Here is a 23254-nt window from a genome sequence, read left to right on the forward strand (position 1 = left end):
TATGATAATTATTGAGACATTTCAGTCTGGATTGAAGCATTGGACCATGCCGTCACTAGGGCCGTGCTGCTAGTATGAATTGAACTGGAAATGGCATTGAAATGAGGATTCTCTGCTCGCCCCTTAATAAAATGCAAATAATCTTAAAAACAACAGTTGTTTTCAGAACTGAAAGCTGATACTAATGGGTTGATATCGCAGGTAGGATTCCATGTCCATGCTAAAATTGTGCTAAATATAGCAACATAATTACTGTTGTCAGAGGTGAACTATCTTAAAAATCTGAGAGAAGCAGCAGTAAATATACCTATCCAAGCAAACAACTCTCAGATTGTACACTAGATATTTGTGTGTTTGTGCATGTGTGCAGCTGTGGTGTTAAAAACTGCAAGGACACTCCTCTATTTCAAGATCACCTGCATCACTTACAAACATGTGCTCCTTTAGCTTTACCCCTGTGTATATATCTATGTGAGTGAAAGGCAGAGTGATGGGAATGCAAACACCTCCAAGTAAATGTTCTGACATGTGGAATTACCTGAATATATATGCCTTCATCTTCCCCTACACAAACACACATGCCTATACACACACACACACACTGTCATATTCACTCAGAACAAATACTCAACTTGTGAAACTGAAATACAGCCTCTCTTGACAAGTACAACTGATTTAGTGTTGATGCATCACGGTGTTAAACTCTATGTTTATACATTTCTCTATACATCTGTCTGTGAATCTGAGTCTTCCTTGCTTGTACCTGTGTGTGTGTGTGTGTGTGTGTGTGTGTGTATGTCATTTCCCATTTAGTATATGAGAAGAGATTATTCTTGTTTCTACGAGTTTGGCCTTGTCATGTGTGTGCTGGGTCGAAGCGGACGGCTCCCACGTGCCGAGCTGGGATATTCTGTGTCACTCCTCGCTGACATGCTGACATTTACCGCACCGCCGCCGTCTTTGTGCTGCTCTCATCACCGTGACAGCGGACTTACAGATTGCCAAAAATCCCAGCGCAGTATCAATTTGCTCAGCCAGCTCACGGTGAATGGGGGATAAGACACACGCAAGACATACACACTCACACACATACACAGATAGAAGAAATGCGGAGAAATGCAGCGGGGTGTAGAGGCAGGAGTGAAAACGCACACAAGCACACATACTGCTGGAGTTGATACTGAAGGGCAAGAGATCCAAAATCCAAATTGGCTGGTTTGATAATACCCTCAGAGGAAAATGATTGAAAATTACTGCAAGTGACATTTGTGCAGACTGGCCCATGATTTACATCCCTGTGATTCTATTATCTCGTCCAAAAGAAAGATGGATTTCAAGCGAGTAAATATGACAACAGGGCTGCTGTGAAGATGCATTGACATGCATGAAGCATTTCTCATTATCTTTTTCAATATTGATCCGGTATCAAAGGAGCGTCCGACAAGCATGCAGCTCAAACTTCATCCACTGTCTATCATCTGCTGTGGGTAGGGAATAATGCATTATTAATCGCCTCTTGACACATGGGCTGTTGTGGTCATAAATAGTTTAGAGTGCCTCATGACTGACTCTAATGAATCAATGTTCAAACTTCACTTATTAATACTGATGAAGTCTAACATTATAGAAGGTCTTGCTGATTAGTAGCCTACCATACATTTTAGTCTTCACTATTTATACACTTTAAGGCAATTTAACCTGGAGTTTTGGGAGAAATTCCACAGCACTTTCAGTGCTTACTTCTCCAATCATTCAAAGCTTTAACATAACTATGTTTATCCATGCCTACACATGTTTTCTTTTTCATTATTTCAAGTCACACACTCGCAAGAGGAAACAATCACAGCTTTCGTAACATGACCTCTACTGTCTTTATCTTAGCTCACCGAGGTGAATGTATTTCAGCGAAAATTTCTCCAGGCACTGAAACAGGAATACTTTATGTTGCATTTTTCCCCAACTCACATGTACAAAAATTACCATACCACTATTTCACAGCTATTTAAAGCATATACAGCCATTTTTTCAAATAAATATATTTTATCTCTGTCATTTTAATGATGATTTGCAAGCTGTTTTATTCAAGAGTACATTTTTAAACACACACACACACACACCTTTAAATCAATTGTGTGATAGACAAACAACATAATTCACTGATGTACTTACTGTATACACCAGTATTATAAATATTATTGTATTTTAGAAATTGCAGTGATCATGGCCTTAAGTGGGCAATTAGCACTTGACTTTATCTCATTGAATGATGCTTTATTTGATGTTATCTCTCTCTGTAGTTACATTGAGTGGCTCAGGCCCTGTGGCTCAGCTTTAGCTACGGCTGTTTCCAGAACAGCTGACAGCATCTATTCTGCAGTTAATGTGGCGTACTGAGAAGCTGCAGTAAAGATAATGTAAGGGTTGTAAAAGTGCTAAAGCTAATTAGCTCACTGGCAGAAACTCACCAGGTGAATGGAGCTGGTTGAGATGGAGGGCAGACAAGGCAGAACAATGGAGGAGACTCCTGAAATGGAGAGAAGGTCTAGAGAAATGAGCTGTGCCCAAGATGAAAAGACTCTGAAGGTTAAAAGTGTCATGTAACCTGGTGCCAAGTATCAAAAGAGTGGAGTAAAGAATATGTGCATCTTCCTCTCGGATATTGATTATGCTGTGATACTGTATGACAGTGTCAAGGAGAAAGATCAAGCCTCACTGTGCTATTTTAATAATGTCCTATAATATTATCCTATAATATATATAATAATGTCTCTGCTTGCCCTCAATTAGCCCATGTTACCTTTGGGCCCTAAAAAAAAAAAAATAAAATAAAATATATATATATATATATATTCTTTCAGTGTTGTTTCCACCTTTGATATACAATGAAACAATTTGACCTATTTCTATAAGCAGCAACAGTATGGTTAAGGTTACAGAAAGACTGTGTGGCAAATAAACTCTGGTTACAGTATGGTTAAAACTACACTAATCAATCAGTTTTTGACCCAAGGGACCAAAAATCTGTTAATACAGCTTCAATGTTAATGTCAAGATGTCAAGTCAAACATAAGGGGGCAACATTTTTTAAGATAAAGGTAAGGATAGTGGACTGAGTTATAATATAAATGCATTTATGCAAAAAGACAAACTGACAGTAGTGCATTCAATTCACTCGCTGTAGCTGCCATTAGTTATAATGGGTGCTTATTAGAGATAGACCGATATGTTTTTTCAGGGCTGATACGGATACCGATTATTAGTAATCAAGGAGGCTGATAACCGATAACTGGAGCCGATATTCATTTGCAGTAAAAGTGAAAACACTGGTGTCAAAAATTTGAACAATACAAACTCCAACACTTCATTTAGATGCCTTTAAGCATATGTTTATTTAACAGCTTTTCAGATTTGCAACATGTTAAAAGGGTTTGTTTCTTTTTAATCTTAGACAATAAACATGTTTTAAAATTCTAACAAAAAGTGCAGGGAGCTCCCAGGCTTTTTCTGACTTTCTCGATCATGTGATTGTTGAAACATCTCATTTCAGTATGGTGATTATGTTATTTTAAAGGAACATTTACAAGGCTTATATGATTTTTAAAAAAGACATAATGATGGTTAAATGGCCCATTACTTGGTATATCAGCCAGGACCTGTGTGGTCTTTGTAATTGTGTTATATGTACAAAGGTCATTTTCCTGGGCTGATTTGAGGTAATGTTGCATTATGGGAATAAAACATTGTAAGGACTTAATGGTCCACTAAAGGATGAAAGCTCTTTAATAGGTGGTTATTACATGAAAGAACTGAATAACAATACACACAGCAACAACTAGTAATCATTTTGAGTTCTCTATCACTCTGGAGAGCAAGGACATGATATTTGTATAATTGGTATACTGGTATTAGTATTAAGCTTATATTTAAGGACAGGACAATTATGTGTCCATTATATCACATACTCTCTTTTGTGTGTACAAGTCTAACCACAGTTTTTACATTGTACAGAGTGTTGCATTATGGTTTATTTTTGTAGTTTTAAACCCATCTATAGTGCGTCTGTCAGAGTTAGTCAGCGCTAAAAGTATTTTGTTCGCCCGCTTGAAGGAGTTTCTGAAGATTGGTGTAATGTGCTTTACTGCCAGTTCAAATGATTTAATAGCATCTACCAGAGGTCATGTTAGCCGGCATATGCTGACTTTTAGCAGTATCAATACAAAATACATTTGTTAGATCACAATGTTTGTGTTTTATTGCCATTTAAATGTAGGCTATTAAATGGCTAACGACTGTCCGGTAGTTGTTCTATATGGTCGGAATTCTGAAATATTGGCCATCAAAGAAAAAAATGCCTTGTTTTACCAATGTCATTTATATGGCACATGTGCAATGGGTCTTGAAAATGTGGAGTACTACTTCAGGACATAGCACATACTTCATCGGTGAGCATATTGTTTTGCTTATCTTTTTAAAGTGTGACTGTAAAGTGGAAAACAACAGGACCTGTGTTGTATTTTTTTTTTTTTTATAATATTTTAAATATTGTCATGATAATGGTCCAAACAGATGTGAAAATGCACAGTTTTTAGTCAAGATCAAATTTTCTCAAGGGATGACCCCCAAACCCCAATCATATCCCAAAACTTAGGGAAAAACCTGATATTATAACTGTGATTACATTACTACTTTCTCCTGACAAAACAATGTCATGTTCCAAAGAAAATAATTACAATGGAGCACTTTTACACAAGCTAAACTTTGTTTATATTATATAATATCTGTAAAGATGTGAGCAGCCAAAGAAAAACTGCTTACCAAACCAGTTCCAAAGCTTAGACTCACAGAGTTTAGTAGTGATTCTGTCAGTGCTACATTAGTCAACATTATGGTGTGTAGGGACTAACCTCAATATTTAAATTATTCATTTAGACAAATTGTATCTATGTTGTTGGAGCAAATATTTTGCATGCAAGCTAAGCACTTTCCTTGGCTTAAATTTTCTTTGCCCTAGTCTACAATAGTGATCAACCCTCTTGTAAAGTGGAGCTGCAGCAGCATGAGAAGTGACAGTGAAAAATTTGAACCCCTGATCTATCAAGAGAAAGGGAGAAGGCCTTCTTTGTGTTGCCAGGTTTAAACACTTTTCACTCACAGTGGCTGTGCTTTGACTATCAGGAGAGTACAGTCTGACTTCCACATCCCATGGGCCCTCACTGAATCATCCAACCAGGCTCTTTGGCCAAGGATCAAAAGAGAGGAAGCAGACAGAAAAGAAAGTGATAGATGGCTAATTTAGGAGTAAATGGACGCGAACACGACAAGCTTTGACATAAATAACGGTGCAGTTGGTATCCAAGTTCAGCAGCAGCCCCAACAAGTATTCATTTTGATGCTGTTGAAACAGTTTGGAACAGATATTAGAAAGGCTTTGAGACTCTTATTTTAGTGGTGATAGATGACTGTAATTGTTGTCTCACCTTTGATTTTGGTATTTTCTGTATTATAGCAGGTCATCCTATCAGTATTTTATCAATGTCTGAATTTTTGTTGTTATTGAAAGGGAGGCTTGTGATAAGATTGCTGCTGTCATAAAAACTGTTCCATTAACCAAGACATTGAACTGATAAATGCTCCATTTGAGCCACATATGAGAAATGCGGCCTTTGTTAACATACCTGGTTAAATAAAGCTTAGAAATACAAGTTCAAAGTAGAAATACACAGCCGTATTTCTCCAGCAAGGTGAAGCTAAAAGAGGAAAAAAGAATGGTATGAAGGGCAAATGAAGGAATGGAGAAACGCAGGCCCATGGACAAATGGCGCAGATGACAGACACTTAATAAGAAGCTGAATTTGAGAAATGGCGTGACCAAATGACAGGAATAAATGAGAGAGCGAATGAGAGGAACAAATGATGGGAGGGATAGAGCTGTTCTCCTGCTCATGTTGGCCAGCCAATCACTGAGTGTTTTCAGTCTGTGCAGGTTTTCTGGGGTGGAAGGCAGCGACAACGACACACTCAGAATAAAGAGTACAGAGACACACACACACACCTCTGCCATTTTACTTAGCAAAGAAGGCAGGTGTAGGAACGGCAAGAGGCCAAATCAGCCTAGCTGTTATGAATGTTTCCACTCTGATCTCTCTCTCTCTACTTCATACACACACACACACACACACACACACACACACACACACACAGCTGTTGAAAAACAGGTGTAGACAGCAAGAAATAGTCTATACGGCATTTTTGTGATATGTATTGTTGTTCCCATAATCTCTTGCCTTTCATTCTCACTTGCTCTGGCACACCCACTCACTCACCCACATACACACACACACACACACACACACATATACACACGCACATTTTTGGCAGAGGATGCCCTACCTTCGCACTCCCAGGTCCCTGGCCCAGTTTGAACAGTATCAGTGAGCGATGGTGGCCCACTGATGCCAGGAGACCTGGATGGAAAAAGTCGAGTCATTTTTCACAACACAAACTTCTCTCCAATGAGAGTTTTGGAAAACATTTTGCCCCTAAGCATTTTTAGTTTGTGTTTTGGGATGCATTTTTACATCTGACAAATCTGTTAATGCTTTAGAAAAGCATCTTGTCTGTGATTTTATTAAATTAAACATATAACCTGAGGGTTCTACAAAATCACATAGTTGAAAAGAAGTAACCAGACATCTGTGTCTATGTCCTAGTTCAGTTTTGTCTCTATCTTCACCCAGTAACAGAAGCCTGATTTATCTTTGTATGGTCCAGTATGTTTTGTGTTATTCCCCACAAGCCAATCAGTACATACAGTTTACAGACATCCTCAGAATACAGTACTTAAATCAGAGCTTACAACTAAAAAAAACTATAAAACTACTTTCCTGGTTCCTGGATTAATCAAAAGACAACTTCACATGTAATGCTTAAAGCTAATATAATTTTACAGGAGCCCTAATTAAAAGGTGCACTCCACCTATTTTACCCATTTACCCATTTATAAGCAACTAACAACTACACTATCTCCTATGGGCATCCATAAGTGAAGACTGATCTATGAACAGAGGAAATTAATAATATAGTACAACATAATATGACAATACACAGTTGACAATGCTTACAACTACATTATAGAGTTTTTGAAACCATTCACTGAATGTTATAAAGGACTTATGAAGGCTAATTGGAGTTAAAGTATTGGGGTGGTGAGTTGCTTTTGGAGCTTAAACCATTCCAGGAACTAAAAGTCAGGATGTGGGCCACAGTATCTCTTTTTGTCTCTAGCGAGACGGGAAATTCTCAGGGATGAAAACAGAATTCATATTTGAGGCGTGAGCTTTAAGGATCTAAACTTTTGAGGCCTGTATAAGATTTGCTCTGCCTAGTGTTGTTGTGTTTCTGTTTTAAAAAATAATTTTATCTGTAATTTGGTATATGTTTTTGTATTTTGTACTTTATTCAGTGATATGTTTTAAATGTATGTGTTGCCCCTGAGATAGTGCTTCATAATTCCCGATGTACATAAGGTTAGTTTGTCATAACACTGATGAGTTTTGAGTCTGGCTAATCCTGCTGTTGTAGCCACACACATAGCTTGGACCAAGACTATTTATTCACTGACACACACACACCTGAGTCTGTGTGGTTCCCAGTTTGGGCTCTTCATCATGGTGTACTTTTTCTAAAAAAGAAATCATAAAGAGGGTGTTGAATGTTTTTGTGATTCATGTCATTGACAGGGAGAAATCATCACTTTACTGTAGCTTCCATCAGGATGTCTTTCCTGTTACATCTGTCGTCAGTCTCTTTTGTAGCTCTCTTTTGTAGGAATAAGTGCAAAATAATATTTCACGAGTCCTCTCCAGAGACGTCCCACAGACACAGGAACAATATTTCCTCTGCGGCTATTCTCAGACACACTGTACATGCCTGGTGTCCCTGTATTCACTCCCTTCCTCTCCTTCCATCCCCTATTTTCTCCTACTGTCTTCCTTCCCCCCCTCAAAGGTAAACACTGCCAGCAGCGGTAGTAGAAGTGTCACCCGAGGCTGTCGTCTCTCACAGTCTGCAGCAACCGCTCCATGGCGAGCTCATCCATCCTGTACTCTCACGGCGCCATCAGCCTAATGCACTCATTACCGCAGTCTCCACTAGAAAGGATAGGTTCCTGCTTCGTAGCTGCTGTGGCTGCATGAGCAGGGTGATGTAACTAATAGCAATTTACATACAAAATACACCAGAGATATGGGGGCCATTTTGAGACAGCATCAACCTTTTGATCTCGTTTCCCTCTCAAATCCCCTAATAAGACGTAAACAAGATCAGAACATTTTTCGTTGTGGTCAGTTGGGATATGATGTGTCTAGGTTCTACAATGACCGCATGAAAATATTGTAACTGATTTTCTGTTAAACCCCTTTTCTGTAGCATTTACAAAAATCAAAACATAACTCAGTATCCATCTGTATCTTATTCTTTTGCTTCTCATTTAATTTTAGCCCTGACTGCACTGGACAAAGCCTTATTTCTTAATGTTGGCTGTGGCCCAGGTTTTGCTGAATCATGAGCAGACTAAGGCAAACTGAGAGGAACCATATCCATTGTGTGGTTGGAGCTGAGCCTGTAACACTCAGTGGTGATGATGGTGAACAGCTGGGCCAGAGCTGTCGGCATGTGATGAGACGATCGATAGCTTAATGGCAGGATTTCAACCCGTATTTGGGCAGTGTGGTGCTACATAATGTGGAGTGGGGATAATTATTTCATTACAGAGATCTGGAACTGGGACTCTTTAATTTTCCACTGCGCTCTGTGGAGGGCAGTAGGTGATACCCTGTGATAAGAATGGCCAGAATATTAGATAGACTTTTTACTTCAGGGATCCTTTTCTAAATTAATGGATTTTTATCATGCATAGTTATCCTTGTACTGCCTGTTCTCTTTGACAATACTATATCTACACCAAGAATTTTTTAAAAACACTTGAAAACAACTTGCATCCACACTAATTTTTCCAAGGCATTTTATTAGAGACCTCAGGCCACAGTCCGACCAATAGAAAAATAGTCGAATCTCCTCTCCTTTGTCCTCATGTCAGTTGACAACAAAACTATCACAGCCAACATCTGGTAAGGAGTCAGACAGACAGCTGACCAGACTATTCAACATCCAACATATATAGTTAAATATGAATTCATAAATATAGGGTATTGACAGCAGATCACAGACAAAGTTAGAGATGTAAGATATTTGTTAAGTTGAATTTTCATTCACTGTCCTCCTGCTCACAGGGACACACACAGTATACTGTTTTGTTTTTTAATACAGACAAATTCACTATTTACTTGTTCTCATTTACACATATTTCTGATTCTATTGTCAACAAGAACCACCACTTTTGCACTTTTGTGAATCAGCAGGTGTGTCGGAGAGGAAAGCTACCATACCAAGCTGACTACTAACAATATTTTCAATAGACATCTGATACCAAAAAAAGCCCACTAGAATCTATTCCTAGACAAGAAAAAGAGGAGACAGGATATAGAAGAAATGTATAAATATTAATGAAGACAAGTTCAGTAAAAATCTTAACTGATCATAAATGGTCCCTTTAAGATGACAAAATCAACATAAATATAGGTAAAAATACTTTCTTAACTTCACTGCCATGCGGCCTCCATCCTTAACTCCTTTTTGCAAAAGCCTGCTCTGGAGATAGTTTTTAGATGAGAAAAATGCAGTTTTACTCTGGAAATAAGGCTGAAATGGAGAGGAAAAGAAGTGTTTTTAAATTTAAGTAGCTTAGTGCGGATATACTGTTGTAGCGCAGACTTCTCGCTGCTGTGTTCTTTTGTCAGAGTTGCCAAGTTTTAGTTTTCACTAATGAGGAAACCCAAGAGAGAAAGCTGTAAAACTCTGAAAGTCAACCAACATCTGAAACTGGTTTCTCATGCAATCCATGTATGAGCTTTACCAGATTCTATAATGCAGTAATATTCATTCTTACAGCTGGAACGCTGCACACTGATATTGAGCAAAACAAATCAAGTTAACTTGACATATTGTGATTGCTGAGGCAAAACCAGGTTACTTGGGTTTGTTGTGTTAAAGAAGAAGTTTCCATACAGTGTAACCAAGAAAAGGGAGAAATAAGGACAAGGCTGAATTTATTCTGCTGAGTGGGCCTTGGTCAAATTTACATTTACATTTACTCTGTATATTCTATTGTGTGGTTAGATTTGCTCTGCTTTTTTGACCTTAGCTCTAATAAACCTTATCCATGGTCAAAGAGAGTGTCAGCAGGGCAATGATCTTTGTTTCATCATGTTGCTCAGCTGTGCAGAGAATGTCCTCAGGGGCATTAATGGGGGTCATAAACTCTGATACGGATATTTGAACACATTGAACTCTAACTGGCCTTGCTCAGACAAGGACACATGCTCTCCCCTGAGGCTATTTCCATGAACAGAATTAGAAAATAGAAACTATTGATTTCTCTGTATGTTTAATGTGATTGCTTTGGCTGTGTTTTGTTAATGTTTAGCAGCATTTTTTTCTCCCTCTTGGTCTCTTTCTTTGCCCATCGCCATTTGGAAGTCAAAGCATATAAATAAAAGTTCTGTGAGTATTCTTGTATTGTTGGAGGGCTAAGGACTGAGTTATCAGTATCTGACTCCAGCTATAATTGTACATAATCTAAATGTAATCCAGCATCAATATGGGAAAAAAAAGGAAAAAAAGAATGAATCCAGGCTTAGACTTACTGTAAATGGACTAAATCCAGTCACTGTGCACAGTGGACTTTTCAGTGGTGACAGACAACAACAATGTACTTAGAGATATCCTACAGAGGGCCATAAAGACTACAAAGAAGGCTTTATGAAGAGGACAGTAAAGTGAAAGTCATAACACAAAATATTAACATAAATTATATCTAAATCCTGATGCTCTTTATATTGCATTATGTCATTTTCTCACAATGAACACTACATGGATACAGTTTACAGCTTATTACGGAAATATGGTAAGTCAATCATTTTGGAAGAAACACATGTTGTCAGTTTGATGTCAGTGGTGTGAAATTTGATTATTCTTGGCTGCCGTAGGTTGAAAACCTTGAGTGAACTGTTTTAAGCAGATGTAATCACCAAGTAGCCAACTGATTAAACTGAGGTGTTTGTGTTTACTGTATTGTTTAACTGGTGTTGCATTTGATGCCAGTTTATTATTGATAGTCTGACACTTGCCCAGCAGTACTTTGGCTCCATTCCATTTTGAGGCTGAGGTAATTGACATGTCGCCCGCTGGGGTTTGTGATTAACTTTATTGACATAGAGAGGGAGGTGGGTGTATGGCATCGCATACGGTTGGCAGGGCTAACAAGCCTTTAAAGCTTCTAAGACAAAATAGCATTGATGCTTTCAGGACCCGGAACGCCGCTGTCCAGTGAAATGCCTGCAGAGGGGAGATTAAGAAGCATGGACATGGTGATTTTTCCTAAAAGCTGCTACCAGTGCTGTTACTCTGCATCAGACTTAATCTAATTCACCTCACTTTATGATGTTGCTTATTGTTACTCACATATTACTGACTTTTAGAGGGAAAGTAAGTTTGGAAAAAAGTGAAATCGTCAACTATCTGCTCTTGCTTGGGACTTCTTGGGACACTCAAGGTCAGTTTACTAGTCATACTCAGCCTCTGGGTAGAGGTCCCTAAAGCTTGAGAAAATGACCTTCGATGATGTCACCAGGGTTTTCTCAGCTTATGCTTAAACACCACAAATTAATAATGGAAAACCCACTTTATAAACTGGCATGACATTTTAATGGCATACAGGTATGTGTATATAGTACAGAGGAAGGGTCCAACACAGAGGTACTAGTGACTTGAATTATGGTGTGTGTGTATGAAATGTAAGTTAGAGAACCTTTAACTGCTGCAGTGTAATGTATTTCCAATTGAAACAGAATATACAGGCATATACTCATGAGAGGGATTTCAAGTAAATCCCTCAAATGCATTGGGATTGCTCAAAAGTAAACAGCACAATATGGAGCTGTAGAGCATTCTACACACACACACACTGTATACAAAGACTATGAATTGGACTTTAACATTATACTGAGGATATCTCAGACTCTACTGCACCAATTATGACCATTCTTTTGATTATGTTTTGTAACTTTACTGCAAAAAATAGAAAAATAAGAAAAATAAGATACTTTAACCTTTTGTGTTTTGTTTCCTGTGTCATGTTTCAGTTTCATGCACATTTTTAGACTGTTTACAGTATGTTTTATGTTGTTTGTTTAGTTTTTGTCCATGTCCATGTTTTAGGTTGGTTTGAATCTGTTTCTTTTTGTTTATTTGTTTGTTTTCTTGGTGGATATGTGAAAAAAAAAGTGTTGGTTTATGACAGAATAAAATGACACCCAACCATAAATGACTCAGGGAACCCACACACTAACAGAAGCTCCAGAACATGCCAGGGATTGTAGATATTTAGATATTCAGGGCCCTCATGCGTTGTTTCAGGGGCCCCAGGATTGTGTTACTGTCTTGATGTGAGATTTTGATTGACAGGTTCAGTCCTCCACCCTTCATTCTGACACCACTCTCTCTCTCACACACATACACACACAGAGGGTGGGTGTTCACTTTGTTACAAGACAGTGGGATGTCATTAACTCTGTGAGAGGAGCCTTTAATGTAATTAACAGAGAGGAGACGATGGATGGGAGGTGGTACGGAGGCAGCATCCACGAGGTCGAGTAAATCATCTTGCACCCCCACCCCCCACAACAGTCATACACACGCACACACTCCCTCACTCCTCTCTAAACCCCTGTTGAGAAAGTGTGTCTTTAATTAAAAATCCCCCATCCGACACATGCGCGCGCACACACACACACACACACACACAGAACACAAACACCACTCCAACTTTCATGCGCTCCAGTCAGAACATGTAAGCTTGATTAGTATTAATCCTTATCTCTAAAATGGACAGCTTCTCAATTGTGTTTTTTCCTCGGCTGGCTAATTTCATGAAGAGCATAATTACAGCATTTTCAATTTCGGCCCTCTGCAGAGTTATGAGGCTGACACTCTATCTCTGCACTGCAGCTGAGAGGGTTGGGGTGTGTGTGAGTGAGTGTGTATCTGTGTATCCTGAAGTGCCTGTGGATGTGCGATTGTGTTTTTGTGACTAAAATGAGAAGGAGAATTAGCGGGTTATGTGGGTGACTAATACAAGAGATAATTTGATGCCAAATCCAAATTGGAAAAGCAGCTGAAATCATGACAACTGTGTAAACCTCATACTAGACAGCAACTCTTGTTCAAATAGGGCTGATTTACTAATAATGGCAAGTGAAAATATTAAGATAATGTGAGTGCAAACATTTTGGTGCCAGCAAACTGATGCCTGGTCTAGAATGTGTTCAGTAACAGTGTGATATCCAGTAATCTGATTTACTTGCTGTCTATCCGGTGTGTGTTCCAACAGTAGGAGGATGAAAGGCATGTCAGCTCTGATTAGAGCTGCCGAACTGGCACAGTTTGAGTAAATGTGTGTGTGTATATCCATGCTTGTGCTTTGGTCACTCTCCAGTAGGGAGATCGGAGCTGCCCTGAGGCCGTGGCCATGTTCCCATCCTTCTCAGTTCCTCCTTTCATCTCCCTTCATATCTCTCTCTTCCTCTTCCTCCTCTCAGCGGTGTGGCTGTTTCCCACCTGATATCTCCACTTCTATTTCTCACTCAAACACTCAGTAAACAGCTGCCACGCATATCTATGCACTTATGTGCAAGAGCACCTTTTTCAGCAAAAGCAGCCTGTGTGTATGTACAAATGCAGGCAGCTCATCAGCGATGCTCTGTCAGCTTTGATAATAACTTAGGGCCCCGAGGCGTTGTGGCCCCCAATACTTTGTCACACTCCTCCAGCTCTGCAAACACAGGCTACTGTTGCCAGCAAAGCGGCTCTGCCTTCACTGATAATGAGCTCTGTGTCCTCAAAGATAGGCGAGTGTGGACAGGTGCCAGATTCCCTTGAGGCGTTGAGCGCTGCAGGACTTCTGACACCAGCAGGACAGCAGCTTAGGTCCTGAGCACACATTCCCACTGATTAATAGACAGTCATTAATTTAGACTTGATTAAATGAAAACATAATGGTGCCCAAAGGGAGAGTTAGTAATCACACCGGTAGAGAATAAGGTATGAGGAGAGAGTGAGATAAATTCCTGGTGTCTGAAAAGTCAAGGAAGTTAGTGTCAAAGTTTTACTGTGCAAGTGTGTGTATTAGTGTGTGCAACTGCAATGAAAATATTTTTGTCATCCTACGCGGAGTACTGAAGATCATAAAAACGATTCATTATGCCAAATAGCCAAACAGTGATGATAACCCAGCAAATAAACTAATAAAGGAATAGCACTGCAGCATCCATATCCATTAGTTTGCATCCATTAGTTTTAAATGCCCCCTCCCCCAAGAAGACAGAGTTCCTTCTGACCATAAATCTACCTCTTAAAAGCCTAATGTGACGCGGAGACACATATTTAGCTAACAGTTTAGCACAGTAATTAGCGTTTGTGAGCTCTCTGCCACTGCCAAGTGCCAGCCGCCCAACATCTGTTCCTCTACCGCCGCCGGGGCCAGCTCTTCCACCCTCGTTCCTCCCACCAGCCGTCTTTGGATCTCTCTGCGGGTGGCAAAACACTTATCAGGTCTGGAGCGAAGTGATAGGCTGATGTAAAAGTGGGGGTGCCCCCCCCCTCCCCGCTATCTGAGTGTTTATTTGAGTCTTAAAAAAAGAGGGAAGTCCTCCTCCCCCAGTCACCTTGAACCTACTCCCAACTCCCCCATTAGCTACAATTAAATCAGGAGGAGCATGTCGGGCCACCCGGACTCAGTCATGGCCGTACGCCATCAGCATATCCTCACCATAGTCATCCTGATGGGAAGCTTCTGCACTTGCCTGTGTATATTGGATTTATTTCTCGCTCCAGTGGTGATGGATTTTCCATTTGCGTGTTTTGTACGGTGGTGCACTATTGAGAGAAGCCGTACATTGAGACTGTTGCATCTCCTGTCACTCCCTGTCGCACACCGTTTGCTCCGTGCCATTTTATGATTTTGCTCTCGCCGGCAAGCCATGCTTCTCCATATTGTGGGGGCCCATTTAACTCTGATAAGTCATTGTTCAGGCAATACAGAGGGGGAAGTCTTTACAGCGCGCAGACAGCAGCGACACCCCTCCTCCCTATTCTCTCATTTTCTGCTCTCCCTTTCCCGCCTTCTATTTTTTCTTTATCATTTTTGCCTATAGCTCTGTGGGCAAATTGTCATTTCAGAGGCCCTGCCCCATCAGGGGGGTTGGAGGGTGGGGGTGGGGGGTGGGGTTTGAGGTGAGGTGAGGTGGAGGGGGATTATGACAGAAACAGGATGAAAGGGGAGAGAAAGGGGAAGGCAGCGGAAAATAAAGTTGCTCTTATCAGAACTTGCCAGGAGCAATGCACACACAAAGCTGCTTGGGAATCCAATTTAGTCCTTGCTGTTAGTTTAAGTGATATCAGTGCAATTAGCCGTCACAGGTCAGGGTGTGAGTCCGACGCGTTAAGTGATTTCCTCAAATCCCACTAGTGAAAGCGCGAGGAGAAGACAGCTCTCCAAGAAAAAAAAGGACAAAAAAAAAACCTTCTCTCACCAACTCCACAAATGGACCACTTCTTTATAGGGCCTGCTAATAAATGTCAGCCGCCTCTTGGCTCTTTTGTTTTGCTCTTGTCAGCTGCTCACTCTGGATTTAAATGGATTTTCTTCCTCTGTATCTCTCCACAAGGGTGACTTTGAGCTGCTGTAGTTTTATTTGAGCCTCATGTAACTCAATTGTGCTGTATGTTGTTTTGTGGTGGGGGGCAAACAGCAGGGATGTCCTTGATGTTTTTCACAACAATTACACAGTAAGTAAGAGATGCAGTGGTAGGAATGTGAGCTTCATCTGTTTATTTGTAGTTTCTTGAGATGTGTTCTGTCTATATCTTTGGGTTTTGAACATTACATAGAGTATGTAATTAAGTGTGAATTACCCAAGGTCACTGCACAGGGGGGGAACTCGGTGAAAGCCTATTTATGGCAATCTAGCTCTCGTCCAGCATCCATAAACTTTGTTGTCTAAGCAGTATTAAAAAGGTTACAGCTCTTTACAACTTAAAGTTGGTACTTTGATTTCCAGGACTCCATGGGAACATCAGTAAGATTAAGTTTTTATCCTTTAAAAAGTTTGAGTAAACTGGTTTGCACTCAGAGTTAAAAAGTCGTTTAAAGTTCACATTTGTCCTCATGTTTTGTGATGCAGAAGAGTAACATGCTCAAATGTTTTGGCTGATGTCTTCTGTAATGCAAAAGCTCAGTGATCATCACAATCCAACTAATGATACAAAGTGTCAGTTGCACATAATGGAATAAATCAAGTACTGTGGTGGAAATAGAACACACAGTGAAGATTACAAGGATATTGGCATTACAATGACTTAGAGATACTGGAGAAAAGCCAAAAATAACAAAAAACAAAAATATTGACTTTAAAAAAGAATGAAATAAGAATCTATACAAATCTGCATTTTAAAGAATGGCTTGCATTTCTTTTTATTTTAATTCCAATAGAATAGCCATAACATTTTTTCTTATTTGTTTTCCCCAACGTTGCATTGAAAAGCCACATGGTTTCCTTGTAATCTGCTCTGTGTGCTCCATTCATGACAGTACTTGATTTGCTCTAACAGAGTTAGGAAGTGGGAGAGACAGCTGATCCTGGAGGTGTTTTTCCCCCATTCTGTATTCCCATTTCATATTTTTCTTTTAATGATATCAGTTTTACTTAACATAGAAACATGGAAGGCTCAGAGATAGTGTCACAATTAATTTGTAGGGTCCAATTCCAATATTCACATTCACAATAGAGTCATTTAATGGCCACCAATATCAATTATTTCAACTTTGCTCCTGTTTGAAAGAGGCTGGACTGTGACAAACACTGAGCCTGCACACTGAGGAAGGCCTCGGCTAAAATGTTCTTGTTTCTCTTCTATGTGACAAAAGAATATAGATATGCCCATTTATATCATGTAAACGGGGCAGCTCTGGTAAGTCTTCACTACATTCTCCTACGAAACTCAAACGTAACGTACACTTAACCTCATTTACATACACATGCACACGCACACACACATACATCATTCATTCTCCACCTGGATTCCACCTAACTGACGGTGATTAATGCTGACCTCGTCCCTCTTCTCTCCCCTCCCTCCCTCCCTCCCTCTCTTCCTCTGGGTCTCTAGGGGAGATCTGTGCGTTCAACATCCATGGTCTGGAGGCTCCGTTCAAAGCAGTAGTGCTGAATGGCACGTCCGGCGAGGGCCAGCTGAGGGCCCGCGGCCTGGTGGACTGCGAGCTGCAGAAGGAGTACACCTTCATCATCCAGGCTCACGACTGTGGGTCGGGCCCTGGGGGCATGGAGGGCAAGAAGTCTCACAAGTGAGTAAAACGGACACCAGGGCTCAAACAAAAAGGGCTTTTGAAGTCTGACAGAAAACACAAGCATATGCACAATATGTTTACATGCATAATTCACATTTGTAGACAGAGAATGGGATTTATAGGTTTGACTTTATGCTTTAGAACGAGTGTTGAATTCAGTACAGACTTCTCTTTGCTTGTTAAAAGTCAGTGAAAAGGAAAGACCACCTTATTGTATAATTCATGCAATAATCCAATTCAATCAAATTATCACCTGTGCTTAAGTACAGTGATGGTTTAGAAAGAATATGGTAGCTTATATGTAGCCTGAGAGGCAAAGTGCTGGGTGAAAAAAATAGCAACAAATAATATGTTGCTTGTAAAGTTTAAGTCTCTGCACAAAACTGAAACTGGAAACTGAAGGAGACATTTTATCAGCTCCTCTTGTCTCATCTGGATTGTGAGAGAGGGAACAATGCTTTTCAAAGTGTTACCTTTAAACAACGAACTAGGAAAAAAGCTTGATACCTTACCTTAGAGTTAAATATTTCCCATTATGTCTCTAGCTCTTTCTCCTCCTGCCTCCACTTGGCTACAGCTTGATCCCAGATTGCTCTGAGAACCATCCATGCCAGCACAGATGCAGCACAAACACCCACCTCCACAAACACCACTAGACTACTTTAAGGAGGTCAACTGATAAAAACAATTTGTCACACTTGTTGGCTCTCCTGAAAGCAGCTTCTGTCTGAAATTGCTCTCCACGCAGCTTTTCAGACAACTACCTTTGTCCGCTTTATGCCGCACATCTCCCCTCTCTGTGTTACCTCTCAACCCCCTCACCTCAGCCAACAATGGAGCCAAGCACAGAAATCTATCATCTTGTCTAGCTTATAGATGCTCTCTCTCTCTCTGTCTCTCTCTCTCACACACACACACACACACACACACATGCTGATGCATACAGTACACACACTACACCTGGAATTATAGCAGCTGGGGTTTTCAAGCATCTGTGAAAATTTTAAACCAGCAGCACATAACTTGTATTTACTTTTGTATGTTGTTTGATGTGTGTATGTATGTGTGTGTGTGTGGGTGTGTGTGAGTGACAGCCTTTGGCGTGTACAAGACAAAGAGGGTGATGGATTTGTGCCACTAGAAAAGAAGCAGAAGTGGGGCCCATTTAGCCTTAAATTTGAAACTCTGGTTCTTGCCAATAATAACCTGTATGTTATTAATACTTACAATATTCATTAAGGGTAATAAACAACCAAGCCTTAATTATTCTAATATGAAGTAATATCAGTAAATGGCTACTGTCTGTCACTAAAAATAGCCCACAGGACAGACGGACAGATTATAAAACACTGAGCCCTTGGACACAGACTGGTAAAAGGTCATTTTGCATCTCAATGTGATTGTTTGATTAAGTATCCAACAAGAAATATTAAAAAATAATTTCAGACAGAGGCTAACAAGCATAACACTCATCACATTCTCTTACTGGTAGGAGTGGTGGCACAGGTCCCCTTTGGAATCTGAATGCTCACCAGTGGTGGAAAGTAACTAAGTAAATTTACTCAAGCACTGTACTTTAGTACAGTTTTGAGGTACTTGTTCTTAACTGAAGAATTTCCATTTTATGTCCACTCCACTATACACTTATTTGACAACTTTAGCTACAAGTTACTTAACCAGTGGTTTTCAACCTTTCAGGCTTAGTACATCTTACAGTGTAGTCGAGGTCAAATTTCAGATGTCCATGAGTTGTTAACATCATGACCAAATGATTTTTCCCTCTAAACTTCTCACCTGGTTTTATTTCAATAAATGTCCAATGTCACATCAAAAATCTAAGATTAACGAGATACTGAGAACAGACTTATGAATCAGAACTTTGTATTTTTTTCTTTCCCCTTCCATTGATCATCTCACAGCACCTCAGATTTATCTGGTATCAGTATCAATCAATAATGTCCTATATAATAACATATCAGAGTACAGTAAATCAGTACTTTTACTGGATACTGAATACTGGAAGTTTGCTGCTAATACTTATTTACTTTTATTTGGAGTAATGGAGTATTTTTACATTGCTGTATTGGTACATTTACATTTACGTTAAAGTAAAGGATCTGAATGCTTCTTCCACCACTGCTGTTCATCCCAGGCCTCCTCTCTGGCCTCGTCTCTGTGCTGCTGATCATGTTTTATATCCCTTTTAAGCACCCAGGCATTCTGTTATGTCAAACTATTGCTTTCTATCAACATAACTCACTGGCTGCCGTGACGCAGACCCTGCTTGGTTGGTACAGACAGGCCCACGCTGGAGGGGAAGTGAATTTGGGGACACTTTAAATGGCCTGTCCTTTCACTGACAAACTCTCAAAGGACGAGACTGGCCTTTAGCCACACTGCTTGCCTGCTCACTCGCTCTGATTTAGAAAGAAGCTAACAGGGAAGAGGAGGAATCTTTGCCTAAGGCTGTGCTCAAATTACACATGACACACCAACAGCAGAGAAGGAAGGGAGTCAAGAAAATTAGCAGCTAAAGAGGACAGGGGAGAGGATCAGGACTGACATGGGATGAGTTTAAACCAAACTCTATTCTTCCCTGCTCTGCTTACCACTGGCTGCTGGCCTACTTCTCACTCCTGTAGTTTATTTTCTCCTGACTGGCTGCAGCTCCTGCTGCGTGAGCCTGTCCTTCTTTCTGTCAGTCCCTCTGTCTCTGTTACAGACTCACACATCTCTGCCCTGGATATACAGATCTGTCTCTCAGTGTGTGTGAAAATTTTTTTTTTCCTCTCTATATGTTTTTTGAAATGCCATGCCAAACTTTGGATATATGCATCATCCTGTAAAGCCAGCAACTGCGTTATGTTCCCCCACTCTTGGTGACTTTGTCAGTCACGCTAACAGTTTGTAAACACTGTCATTAATGGCTACCTTTTTCTGAGTCAGAGTGCCAATGTTACAGTGTACACATCTGACAGCTCTGAATCACATTGCTTCACTCTGCCCTCTCAGATATTTAACTTGGCTGCCAGGGGAAGTCACTTGTCAGCAAAATGCAAAGCTCAATTGAATTCACCTTAAACTTATTGAGACTGTTTCTGCTCAGGTCAGCTTTACATGAAGAACAAATTAATCTGCAGTTCTGTAGGCCTGACATCTGCCAAATGAACAATTTGTACCGAGCTGTGAAGTGTCAGCCTTTGTCGTAAAGAGCCATAAATGTTAGAAATGTTCATTTTGCCTCAATGGATGTAATGCTATAGTGATTCAGTCTAAACACTAATGAAAGCTTTTAAGTGATGTCAAGCACTCCTGCCCTGTCTGGCATTGAGTAAATACCTACACGATCCCATAGTCATGTAATGATTATTTTAGAGCAGTGGTTTCCAACTCGGGGACCAGAATACTACCTTAAATCTAAGGAATCACAAAATATTTACCTGGAAAAGACATTTAAAAAAAATCCAATCTGACAAAAATCACATAAAATTATATTTTTTCTCTGACTTCTCTCTGATCTTTACTTTTGTTGTGAAATGCTGTATAGTTTTACCTCATTACATCTCCAAATATTACTCAGATCAAAGTATAACTTGCTTTTTATAAGGGGTCACCACCAAATGAAAAAGGTTAGAAACCAAAACAAAACAGCTCTTAATATTTACTGTTGCTCCTCTAAAATTTTGCATTGAAGTCTTTAAATTCACTTTGGGATAGATGCAGTGGAAAAAACAATAACATTATCACACTAATTAGCATCTGAAGACTGGAAGTCTCTCTGTACTCTTTGTACCTCACTGTTCCCCACACACCTTGCTTCTGCACAAGTTTCTATAGTTGCTATGGAGTAATTAGGCATAAGGGACATCTCACTTCCTTCCAATACATGTCATATTCATAATCCTTCCCAGCACTTGCACCTAACCACGACACGTGTCGGACACGTGGGCCAAAGGGTTAAGTGCCTGGAGGCTGTTGTGGGGGGTTGAGGAGGGGTGAGGTTAATGCATTCACAACAGGACTAGGTTTTCCCCCCAGGGTTGTGTGTACAAATTGTGTGAAAACACAGGTGTAATTTAGACACACAGATGTTTTTTTCATGTTCATGTAGCCACATATTCACATGCACGCTCAGTGCTTGGCAGCGCAGTAGTTATTAAAGTCATCATTAGTGAATCTTAGAGGCCCCGTATGTCCTAACCTCGCTGCAGTTTGGAGAGGCTAATTATCTCACCGTGAGCTGAAGGACAGCCGTGCACACGCACAGACAAACACACTCGCAAATCCCAAATGCTGAGTCAAATTCACACTGATATACCTAAATTTACATATAAATAAGACAAATACCAGCTGGGGATAGATAGGCTGATTTTGCATCTCATAACCACATGCACACAGACACACTCATGCATATAGACAACCACCTAAAAACACACTCAACATTAACAAAAAACTCACTTTTTATGAGTGAGGAAGTGGGCCAAAAGCTGTGACTTGTTAGCATAAGCTGACATGATAACTTTCTGCAGTAGAGAAGACCAGGGGACTCCACACAGATAGTGCAGCACTGTCAATGTGTCGGTGTTTTATTCTACCAAGAATCTTAACTTCTCACTTGTCAGACTTGATGCTAATATGAGTGAAACCTCATTCTGTCAAAACCTGTTAGTTGACGTGATTATTATTCCTGGCGAGAGGGAAAAAAAAAAAAAATCTAGTGTAAGAATATGTTGTTTATCTTCAGCTAACATAATGTAATGGGAGAGTATAGTCTCTATGTTTCAATTATGAATATGCACCACCAGGAACTGCACCATCTGTGTGTGTCTTCTTCAGTTACCAGATGAAGGAAAGTGACACCCGTTCCCATCCTGGATTCGTACATCGGCAGGCACTTGGATGTTTGTCGGCAAAGTCAAGTAAATGGACATTCAGTCATTTAATTGTAAAGAAATGCTCTAATAGTTTTTTTTTTAAATGAAATAATCTCTTCAACCATGTGGCTAAGTGCATCAGTGATAATAGCTTTATGTCCTTTGTGTTGCTTTGCCTACATTCCTCTGTTTTGTTGCATGATAGTCCAAACCATCCATTAGCGATGTGATCCATACTGTCTGCTGTAAAATAAGCAGGATCTTGGCGTGAAGCTAAATACTGAACTGGATTACCATGCATTATAATCACCTTGTATTGAGATTACACTGGCCCCCATGGAGTTCTCTGCTAACACCTCAAGGTACAAGCTGATGTGGAAGTGGGATTTCCTTGCATATTGATGAGGTTACCATCCTGTGTTGTGTTGTTTATTTGATCCCACTGGTATAGTTAGGGTTGTGTATTTCCATTCTAGTCTAACACAAGGAAATTGATGATTCAACCTCTCGGCTAATTCTTGACAACGATTAATTGAGTCCTTTGCCTTTGTGCTGTGTGCGTGTGTATGTGTGTGTGTATTTGTGTCTGCGTGGGAGACATTCAATAATGACTCTCTTTGAGTGGCTGTGTGTAGTTGAGTGTTGATAAGTAATGAGTGCAGATGAATATGTAATAAGCTGGGAACAATACTAACTTGGCATTAACATGCATCACCTGGCTTTAACATGCAGCCTGTATCTGATTGTGTCTGCATATGATTTAGCTGGACTGAAATCATACCTGGCACTTAAATATGTCTCCGCTGCTTGCCATTCACTTCGTTATCTCATGAGACAT

The 23254-nt window shown here is 40.0% G+C and overlaps 1 protein-coding gene across 1 annotated transcript in view; it reads left to right on the forward strand.

Annotated features, from left to right (window-relative positions):
• Positions 1–23254, forward strand: part of LOC108888214 (calsyntenin-2) — a 233152-nt gene that overhangs the window by 120902 nt on the left and 88996 nt on the right. Inside the window, exon 3 of the mRNA XM_018684112.2 lies at positions 17344–17539. Within this exon, the coding sequence (XP_018539628.1) occupies positions 17344–17539 (196 nt within the window). The remainder of the gene's footprint in view (positions 1–17343; positions 17540–23254) is intronic.

This window comes from Lates calcarifer, linkage group LG21 (genome assembly GCF_001640805.2).
Source record: "Lates calcarifer isolate ASB-BC8 linkage group LG21, TLL_Latcal_v3, whole genome shotgun sequence".
NCBI lineage: Eukaryota > Metazoa > Chordata > Actinopteri > Centropomidae > Lates > Lates calcarifer.